The 11,375-nt window shown below is 34.5% G+C and overlaps 1 protein-coding gene across 11 annotated transcripts in view; it reads right to left on the bottom strand.

Annotated features, from left to right (window-relative positions):
- Nucleotides 1-1,833: 1,833 nt before the first annotated feature.
- Nucleotides 1,834-11,375, bottom strand: part of IKZF2 (IKAROS family zinc finger 2) — a 155,824-nt gene continuing 146,282 nt past the window's right edge. For all 11 annotated transcript variants that reach the window (XM_050751378.1, XM_050751374.1, XM_050751380.1 and 8 more), the window contains one exon: nucleotides 1,834-10,249. In XM_050751378.1, coding sequence (XP_050607335.1) covers nucleotides 9,525-10,249 — 725 coding nt within the window. In that variant the 3' untranslated portion in view covers nucleotides 1,834-9,524. The remainder of the gene's footprint in view (nucleotides 10,250-11,375) is intronic.

Here is an 11,375-nt window from a genome sequence, read left to right as displayed (position 1 = left end):
TTCTTCACAGACATTCCATTTGGTTTGATGATCAGGTTCATGCAGCTCTTCTAAGGATTTCTAGAACAAACAACTCAACACCAATATGGGCAGTATCCGTTTGTACTGCTTTGAGGGATTTGTCCTTTGCCTGACAAATTTCAAGTTAGAAGCACTTGGTCTGATCGAAGACAGTTTAGGATTATAAAGCAGCAATAAGAGCAAGAAGAAAAAGGTTAACACATTAATATTTCTCAGACTGAACACATCTTTATTTTCCAGGATCTCCCCCAGGTTTTACCCATTTTTATACGGGATAATGGATGTCCAAATAACTTTGTCCTCTTTGTTGATTTCTCCCATTTGCCAGTTAGGCTATTTTATTGAAATCTCTCCCTTGGGTGTAGTGCCAAACAGGAGAAAAGTAGGAAAATTCAAAATCACCAATTGTTACCTTCGTTGGAACCTCTAGTGAAGTTAAATAAACACACTGGGAAATTTCAGTAAGGGTATTAACAAAAAAGGGGATTTTCCTGGAAGTTTAACGGGTCCATTTGGAACCCCCTAATAGCAGGAGGGAGGGTTGCTAAAATGCTAGATGAAATCCTTTCACCATGTGGTTCACACCTCAAGAACAGTCTTCTGGCTTGAGCATGCTGATAAAAAGTCTTACAATCATATCAAGATTTAAATTATTTATAATTTCTCTGACCATATTGCAATTGAAAAGTCAAGAGCATATGGCACATATTTCAAGAAATCCTTTTCATTTGGCTCCTGTTGATATAATACACCAGGGGGATTTGATATTCCTTGCTGATCTTGAAGGAATCCTTTATAAACTTAATACTGGAGGATGATTTGGTAAGTTTTTCTTCTTTTTGCTTTGCTATTTCACTTCTTTACATCCTCCCCTGCCCAAATTAGCTTAGTATTTTGAATTATGATACAGTCAAGGCAGGAAATTTTTATTTGAATTTGTGGTATTTTTCATTCTGTGTGACACGTGGAAGTGAAATTATTGGGGAATGTGTAAGTATCCATGAAATTCTATAAATACGTATCAATGAGGAAAAACTCTAACAGCTATCTCAAATGTGATGGTGGAGTTCAAATTGACCTGAAGGATAGTGGATAGCTAACACTCAATAAAATGAATTTGCAGTCATATATGCCCTTTTGCATTTCTGGTTATGAAGATGTTTATAACAGAACAAATTTCTCATGGCAAAAGATAAATTACATTTGTAAAATCTAAGAAACAAAGAGATATGTGTGACTCACGTAGTGAATGTACATCAGGAAGCAGAACTGGCAAACAGTTTTTGCCAGTGTGATTGAATAATTGCTATGACTTCTTAATTTTATCTTTGTCTGACTTCTAAGAAATGCTGGTTTCTATAGCAGTAGTGTTATTCTAGTAGTGTTATTGACCATATCAGAGCACTCAGACCTCTTGTGTAATTTAAGTGCACTACTATGTGCTTTGGAGTAAGTCACAATTTTCTTTCCTCAGGTCTATTTTCTTCTATACAAAGGGGATGGGCTCTGATGTACACTCCTCTATTTGTTTTAAAAGTGAAATAAGATACGTATGAAAGCTGTCTAAAGAGCAAAGATGTCATTCTTAACAAATCATGTAATACTTTGTTCTCTGCTCTGGTGGACTACGTAGCAATGATGGAGATGACTAATGATTGAGATGTAGCTTGTGGATATCACATGTATCCAAACCTCTGGAACCGGAAGTGTGACAAATACACAATGGGAATGGTAATTTAAGCCTGGTATAGTCAACAGTTTAGTCTTCTGTAATTGGAAGACATGTTTGCGTACAGAATTTTCACCAGAAAGTTTTTATAGCAAACTTTTTATGTCAGAAGTTTATTTTATTGGTAAAATATTAAATAATATACAGAATTAAAAACTGCACTTACACTTCTGAGAAGAAATAAATCTTGGACAAATTATATGCTTGTTCCTGAGATTCCCTAAATTTATTCCAGTAGCTGTGCACTCAGACAGTACAAACCTTTATAATATAATCCTTTTCACAAAGTATTACAAAGTTTCTGCAGCTTCTTTAGTTGTACACACATACAGACACACACTCACACATGCATATACAACACTCATACACATATACAGAGTAACCACATACATGCACAGAACATGTATGTGTGTGCATTAAAAACAAAGAAAATACAAGTCCCACATTTTAGTCTGCAGTGATAAAAGTGTTTAGCGGAGGTCTCCAAATCAGTATGTAGTAGAGTGACTTGTCACACAGCTGCAAAGACTGTTTCAGTATTTCCATAGTAAACCTCATTTTCTGAGGTATGGTATTTGAGCCTTAAAAAAACTACATTACACTTAGCAAACCTGACGTACAAGGTCTGGAATTTTAACTTTACATATATATTTTTATATATATATATATATATTCCTTTTTTAAACAATAGTTTTTATTTCCCCAAATTATTAGTTTGAAAAAAAATGAGGTTTACTGGTTTGACCTATTTTTTTTTTTTTTTTTTTGTTTCTAAAACACAAAATATCCTAGAAACTGTCAAGCAATTAGTCTTTAAAATAGTCTAATTACCTTTGGTATTGTTAAAGAAAAAATATCTAAAACGGCCAAGACACATACTGTACAAACGCAGAAATGCAGTAACTGCCTTTAAAAGAAATGCCAAAGAAATGTTATCTTTTAAAAAAACATGTATTTATATTACAGCAGTTTAACTACAGGGACACAGGTATAAAAAAAGAAAATTAGCACACTACATATAAATACGTATAAGAAAAATACTTCTTACTTAAATTTGTATGAAAACAGGACTGCTCCAAATATTTTTTAAAAATTTTTCTCCAATAGGTGATATGTAAGTGTTTAAAACTCAGCTAAGTGCTTTGCTTTTGTTTAAAAGTTTATTTCTAAAAGGAGAGAAGTGAAATAAAAATATTAAGTATTAGGTTCTTAATTTAGAGCATTGGGCGAGGGTCTAAGAAGGTTCAATCTGTAAAAAGTTCAACTTTAGGACACATTTTTCAAGCAAAAGATTACTAATTTCCATGGAAATTTAGCCTAAATAAAGATACCATGAGATCAGACTAGTGGTTTCCACATTCTGTAATCTTTTGATTGTGGAGTGTCTTTCTCTTTGCTTGTTGTGTCCTTTAACATACTATGACTTTTATGAGTTTCTTTTTGCCATTAGCTAAAGGAAGAATAGGTCAGAAAAGAAAAAACAAAATCACCATAGTTTTTAAGACTTCAAGGGGAGTATTGCACTTGTACAGAAAGAAAAGAATAGTATCTTTTTAACTAATAGCAGAAGCAATCATTCTGGGATTGCAAATAACACATGGTCTAAAAGGTCCAACTATTAACAGCAAATATGGGGCCTGGAGACCCCCTCCAAACCTGGAATATTATTATAGTAATGTTAAAGCATTTTTCTCCCAATTAGGAGAAAGTTAAGACTCTTTGCTTTACATTTTTAACACCTTTCTAAACACTTGCAAATAACTGTCTAGTCTTTCATGATATACATTTTTTGGAAGAAAGCCAAATCAGAATGTAAAATCCAACAATAAAGGAAAGCAAACAGACTATAATAGGATTACATAATCTCTGAAGTAATGTTTTAGGTACCCAATATTTGAAAGTGAAAGTAACATGAGGGTTATATAGCTTACTATTTTTAATCCAACCACTTTTCTTTTTAATAGAAAACTACACTTGAGTATAAAAATACGTCAGCAGATTATACAACCAACAAAAATCAGGAGAAAAAAAATTAAGATTAAATTACCAATGAACTAGAAATAAGAGTTGATCTAATCTTCAAACTTTTAGGAGAACAGAGAGGTAAAGACATCCATAGACAATGACAGAAGGGAGATGGACAAAGAAAGAGGCTGGGGGAGATGTGACAAAAGTTAAGAGATAACAGAGAGACCTTTGTTACACAGAAAGGGATGGGAGTTATGCTTAAAATCAGAATGCTTCACTGTCAAAAATTTTTAAATCACAGTTTCAGAATTTGAGCTACGTTAAAAAGCAAGAATAAAACAACAACAAAACCCAGATCCCTTCCCTTGTTACAGTGTACTCATTTTTTTAAAAAAATCAATTTCCAGTAAATTAAAGTAAGTAAAATCTTGGTAAGTGCATAGTAGGGGATTCAGTGACCTCCACCTGCTCAAGAAGCTTTTCTTACTGTGTGTCATTTGAGGTAATTTGAAGGCCCAATTCACTGCAAACTTGCTTATTTGTACCTATACGAAGTTATATGCTGTACTTTATGTGGCTTAGCAGAGGGCCTCTAGATTTTATATTGTGTTCACAATAAAAAGGACATCTTAGAAAACTAGTCATTCTTGTACCACTCTCTGTATGGGATAAAGGTTAATACACAACACATTTATACAGGAAATATACAAACGCAGTATTATGGGAGGAAAGCCCCATAAACAGAATTATGAACTTATTCCTAAGAGTGCATGTGAAAAATATCCTCAAACTTACAGTACAGCAAGATAAAACTAAAAAGCTAGAAATAGAATATTACATAAAAACCTTATGGAAATTCCAAAGTTCACGGTTTCTGCAATAAATGTAAAAATATTCAAGGTGTCATTATTTGGCCTAGTAATACGCTATGATAAAAAGAAACACTAGCATATCACAGCTTCTTGGTCATATGCCATTTGTTTTGTATAACCAGCAGCTCATTTTTTTAAAAAGCTGTCATATCCTAACACGCTCATTGCAAGTAATACACAACCATGGTATGAAACCATTTGAAATTATGCTTTGGAGAATAGCAATGTGATATGACTGTTCAGTTTTGCTTTGTTCAAGGAGAATTAATTACCTGCTTTTTCACATTATTCCATCAATTTTCAATCTCTTTTCTAACAGATTAGAAAATACAGATTCCAAGACTAGAACAATACTAGTCTGGAGATGAAAATCCAAATCAACACTGTATTTTATTGACCAAAAAATTATCTAATAAATTCTTGTTTGATACAGGACTTATTCTTCCTTAAAAACAAAACAAAAAACAAATTATAATTCAATTCACAGGTAAAGTTTCACTCTATATTTTACCTGCATAATCTTGTAATCATATTCAGAAATACTATGAAACTAAAAAGGTATTATTAAAGTCTAGTTTCAAAATTTCCTTTTCCTTTTAACAGCTGAGCTGAAAATTTCTCTATTAGAAATTGCTCTAAAGATTTGCCCTAAAAACACAGGGATGAATTATACAGTGCTCAATTTTAAGTGATTTTTAAAAATGCATATTAAAAGTATTGTAGAGCTGCGACAGCTAACCAACACTCTCAATGCATTTTAAAAAGGCACCAACATAAAGAAAATAAGTATTCAATACATTAAATTCAGGAGGCCAGTTACTGTATATTTTAATTATTTTGCAGAAACTGGAGAATTAAAAATATTTCTAAGATAACTTTCATATATACAAACTTCAATTTCACCCCCTCCCACATTTTTTTTTCTTTTGGATTTGGGGAATTTTCTGGTTTAGAATAGTCTTCATTCAGATAGTATTTATTAAAATAATATATAAAATATAATTGATGATAAACACAAATGTAATTTATCAATTTTTGGACGTGAACAATCCAAAGTTCAAAAACAAATCATGTAGCTAGTACCTCTGACAGTTTAAGTTCTGCCTGAAACTAGGGGCACACAGTTTTTTGTTTGTATTTTTACAGCCCCTTCTGCTCCTTTTCTACCCTAAGAAATCATTTTGGAGATAGGATGAAATAAAATTTGGAAGATAGTGAGACCATAATTTTCATCTAAATGCCTTAATCTGATGTAAATTTTGTTAAACATTTATAAAATACCAAAGACTGCAGGGTTTTGTGAGTTGTACAACCGAGATAAAAACTACAAAAACAAAATACTGGACTCACTAAACTATTCTTGTCTTTCTCTATTTGCTAATAGGTAACTGTTGATAATATTTATTTTCTGTATTTTCTTCCTATTCCAAAAAACTTTACATTAAATATCTTTGAATTTACATCAAATCAGCTTAATCATTGTTTGTTTCACTTTGTTCTGTAGGTAGATAATAAGGACCCAAAGTTTTATTTAAGAGTTGCCACTGGTCCTAAAGACACACTAGTAACTTCTTTAGTGATTCCTATTACAACCTGATAAACTAAACCCACCTAATTTCTTAGTATTAACTGTCATTTAAATTCTCTGTATGTTTTCGCAATAAGTCTGATCACTCCAACTGCTTTTTTTTTTCCATGAATTCTCTTTAAAAGAATGTGTGTGTAATACACACACACATATACCCTATGATTCATACATATGTATGTAGGGGAGATACTTTCTACTATGTAGCCAAATCTAAGTGGTAGTTTCTTATTTTCCCAATTTTGTCCCTTTAGGAAATCTCAGTGGAATATTTCAATGACTTGAAATGTCTTCCAATCTGCCTACTGGTCACTTTCCCTGTCTTAAAAAGGTCCAATTAGAATGGCTTTTTATGCATGATTCATCACTATTAGAGAGAGGCTAAGACAAAATTCTGGGCAAAATTAGGGCAAAGCAACGTGATGAAATTCTGAACTTTTGCCAAACTGGGAAATACAGAAGATAACCCATTTTCATGCTCCTCAAATAGTTTCTGTAATGTGAAATCTCACCTAAATAAACTGGGCATACAACTGTTATGTAAAACTTGATTTATTTGGTGTCTGACTCTTATATTTATTTTTAGATGCTACAACCTTGCGTATTTCCTTTTGTGAAGGCATGCATATATAACCATCCAGAGTTTCTCCAAAAACACTATGTCCACAAAAATTCTTTCTGACCCACAAATTTGAATTGACCTTGTCCTCATTTGTCCCTGCCACACCCTGAGCCATATCCACCTCTTTCTGTTCCTCACAAAGCTAGGAAAATACAAGTACATGCTTGTAGCAAATGCACTCCCAGCTACTAACTACCTTCAGTAAAACAGATTCCCAAAAAGATGAAATCAGAAAAGGTAAGTGCCTAGCACTGTCTTCATCAGGGAACTACACAACTGTTTAGGGTCCACCTAAATTCAGTTCCATCCCGGGGCAGGTAGATACATGATTGTTCATATATTGAAAAAAAAAAAAAAAAGCAGGAAGAAAATTCATAGACAATGCCAGCAGAAATTTGCACGCAGCCAAAATTATAAACATATTGACTGACATCCAAATGTTTCCTTAAATTGCAGTAAAAGACAAAATTGTGAACCTTAAAATTATTTACCTCATCCAAAAGGAAAAAAAAATGCCATTCCAATTATTATTTTATTATTCAGGAATGGTTGGCAGTGGGCGGGTGAGAGAGTCTCAAAAACATGCTTTAACTTTGAATAGGTTGTATGTTCACAATGTACCAAGGCATGCAGAAAAAAAAAAAAGGAAATGGTTGACATTCTATATATCTCTGTTTTGGTGCATTCCCTTAGATTTAAAGGGGCAGTTTGGACATTTTCCCAAAAATAATTATGATAGGGACTGGTAGAAGAGGGCTGAGTTCTAACAATTTTTGCCTAGTTCTAGCTTTGTTAGTGCTTAGAAGTGCTTAGCTGGTGCTTACCATTTAAATAGCAAATGGTAAGCTGGAAAATGAGTTAAGAGCAGTATTGGGGCCAAACTTGGTTATGTCCACAATTCTCTTGACTTCGTAATTCTCATACCACACTGTATTGAGATACATAATTTCAGCATCCTATTTAATGATCTTTTAGAGTAGTTATCAGTTACTGCTAACAGAATTTCAGTATTCACAAATGGTTATCAGATAATCCAGTCACAGTCAGGCCTGTCCTCCCCAAACAGAAGCAGCAAGTTCTGCCTTCCAAGTATGTCCCCCTAAAATGACTTGAATCAATATCACTCAGTTCCTCCCCTCTAATGTGGTTGGACTGCAAAGAAAAAACAGAGCACCCACATAAACGAAATCAAAATCTGCACATGAAATATGGCAACCTATGCCATGTAAGGGGAATTCCATACTAAGGGATTGAGATTCATTTCTGACAAGGACTTACAGAGTTAAATGTTTTGGAAACAGAAAAATGTGCAGGACCTTCCTTTGGGGGTTCTGTCACATTCTAGACTCCGAGAAGGGTAAAAGTAAACTTTCTTATTTTTTTGTGTCTTTTATCTGTTGTCCAATGTACAGGTTACAAAGAAGTCCCATTCCCTTTTCTTTGCAGCAAGAGTAGTAAATACTACTGAAGAAATACTAAAATAAATAGCCCTAGTTCTATAACCTTGCAGGGTTCAAGTTACCAGATTCAGGTCAAATTAGCAATTGCTCTGAGGAGATTTTGAAAGAAACAGCCAACAGCAAGACTTTTAAGACCCTCTACTCGAAGAGTAAAAGATGAATGAACTATGGACAGAACACTGGGAGGTCACATCTTGAAAAAAACTAGTGAAAAGAAATACCAGAAAATGGATTTCTAAGTGGGTTTTCTCCCCCTACTGTTAGCATAATTATATTTTTCTGCTGACTGGTTAACACTGATCAAATGCTGATAAAGTGACAATCGTAAGCATACTTTTAGAAACAAATACATATACTATGCTGCCATCACATTACAACTTTAAAAGAAAACCTCTCAAACAAATTTACGAAAGTAGAAGTCCCTCCCAGAAATTACTGACTGCCTTTTATCCACTCTTAGACCATATGTTATTCTGAAAACTACATAAAAATACTATTCATTAAAGGTGTTAAAAGTAAGGCTGCCAGGGTGTCTATAAAATGCCAGTCATCAAAACTATGGAAAAACAGTGCTTACGTTTAGAAAAATAAGATCACAGGACCTCAGATGTATTGTAGGTGGCCCTTAACTACCTGTAGTTGAAAAGTTTTGCTATATGGTACAGTGTAAAACATATTGAATTATAAATTCCATAGGGGAAGTAAACATAGAACCCACAACAACAACTCAGCTCATCTTAGGAGTTATCACTGAAAATAACAATGTGTTTTGTGTTCCATGATGTCTGAAGAACAAAAAATTGGTTTACAGTTTGAAACACATTCTTCTTTCAAGAATAAAGTTACTTATACCATTTTAAACCACCAAAGTCCTACCCAGAAAACTCTAAACTTTCCTGTCTTCCATCATAATCCTGAATATCAGTGGCAAATCAGAATCTCTTAGGTGACAAATCTTTAGGAATCAAGTGATTTTTTCAAAGCATGATCTGCCTTAGTAGAAATGGACTGCTTTTAAATTCCCACAAAATAAACAAGCCAGTGATAAAGAAACAATATTTCCATCCCTTCTCTCTTCTGTTTCTTCCTCATCATAATTAGGCAGAGCAAATGACACTGCGTCCATAAAATAAGAATTATCGACAGTAATAATATTAAAAAAAAATAAAAGGTATGTCAACATCTGAGGGAAGGTGGGATTGTAAGTGCAGTATTTCTTCATGTGCAGTTCTTTACTTCATAGGGGTCCCCTTTGGAATGAAAAGGCCTAGTGGAATGTGTGCTCCCCTCGAACAATGTGTGATGAAAACTCATAACGGTCCTGGCTTCTGTAGCCACAGATGTTGCATTCCAGTGGGTCCCGGTAGCCATGGCAACCCATGTGAATGGTGTACATGACATGGTCTAGGAAAAGGACTCGGCAGTGCTCACACTTGAAGGCCCTAATCTGTTCTCCTTCTCCATTGAAGACCTTGTAGATGTCCTTCAGAGAGCCCTTAGGAGCCTTGGTAGTATCCAAAGCTTTGACATCCTCCTTCATGTAAGCTGGGCTTTGTTTCCTCTTGGGATTTAAGGCAGGGTTTCCTTGGTAGGACTGGTGGTCATCATGGCTGCTTTCTGAGTCAGTGGAATCCAGGCAGCTATTGCTGGGAGAGGCCTCTCTTTCCTGGGGTCGACTCTTTGGTCTGATGAGAGAGATGGGGCCATCCATGTTGTTTTCATGACTATCAGCAGTTTCCCTGCTAATGGGTCTTTCTATCCTATTTGGATGATAGACCTGAGAATAAGCTGAGCTTATAACCGGGGCCACTTCAGCGATTGTGCTTGGCGGGTGCTGCATCAGAGGGTGAAGGGCCTCAGCTCCAAGGTAGGTGATTGCATTGTTGATGGCTTGGTCCATCATATGAGACTGCATCAGCTCAGCCTCCTTCTCATATGTTAAGTTCATATCAAAGTGAATATCTGGGTAGCTGAATCGCATGAGCTTTTCCCCTGGAAGGGAATGGGAGGTGAAAGAAGTTAAAAAAAAAAAATTAGTATCAGATTAAAAATATGAAAGGGTACAAAGTTGACTGATTGCCTCCATTTTTCATAGTTTGGTATATATTACCAAATTATGCTCAAGTATTTGAGCAATTCTGCTGATGCTCACACTTTTTTTTTTTTTTTTTTTTTTGAGACAGAGTCTCACTCTGTTGCCCAGGCCAAAGTGCAGTGGTGTGATCTCTGCTCACTGCAACCTCCTCCTCCCCAGTTCAAGGGATTTCACGCCTCAGCCACTCGAGTAGCTAGAATTACAGGCATGCACCCCCATATCTGGCTAATGTTTGTATTTTTAGTAGAGATAGGGTTTTGCCATGTTAGCCAGGCTTGCCTAGAACTCCTGGCCTCAAGTAATCTGCCCACTTTGGCCTCCCAAAGGGTTATGATTACAAGCATGAGCCACTGGATCCGGCCACAAATATTCTTGACATGAAAAAATATAAAAGCAATAAAAATTTCATAAGCCCTTTGCATTTGTTCTGATGCCGTCATGAGAATGCATTTAGTCTGAAAGAGATGATTGAGTCTATTATATTTTCATTTTCTTTTAAAATTCTCACTTGAACAGAGCTCAAGGAGAATAGGAGGAATAAATACCCAGTAAAAATAAGTCAGAGATTATGATTGATTTTGCATAAAAGTGAGAGTGATCTTGTTATAACAGATGGCACCTCACTGTTGTGTAGGGTTAAGTTGTTTGATTCAGCCACTATTTTAGAAAAAAATATATATAATCCATATATGTCATTCTGGAGATTTTTTAAAAGTCATTATTAAAATACTTTTAAAAGTTGTACCACCTAATACAAATGAATGAAATTTAGGGTTATTTAAAAATAAAATTAGGAGTTATTTCAAAAAGTATTTGCTTATAAACTTGGAAAATCTTGTTTCATTGTTTTGCTTCTTGAAATTGATATTCATTTTTATATCATTCTTTCTTATTTAGACATGTGTATGTGATGGTGCTGGTATGTACACCGATTGCTATCTTCCCATACCTTTTCTTGACTGAAGTATGTTTGTAGTTTTTCCTTAAATATACACCTTAACAAATATAATTTTACTCCAGTAT

Source organism: Macaca thibetana, chromosome 12 (assembly GCF_024542745.1).
Source record: "Macaca thibetana thibetana isolate TM-01 chromosome 12, ASM2454274v1, whole genome shotgun sequence".
Taxonomy (NCBI): domain Eukaryota; kingdom Metazoa; phylum Chordata; class Mammalia; order Primates; family Cercopithecidae; genus Macaca; species Macaca thibetana.
The sequence above is the reverse complement of the archived record's forward strand: the minus strand, read 5'-3'. Positions and strand labels throughout refer to the sequence as shown.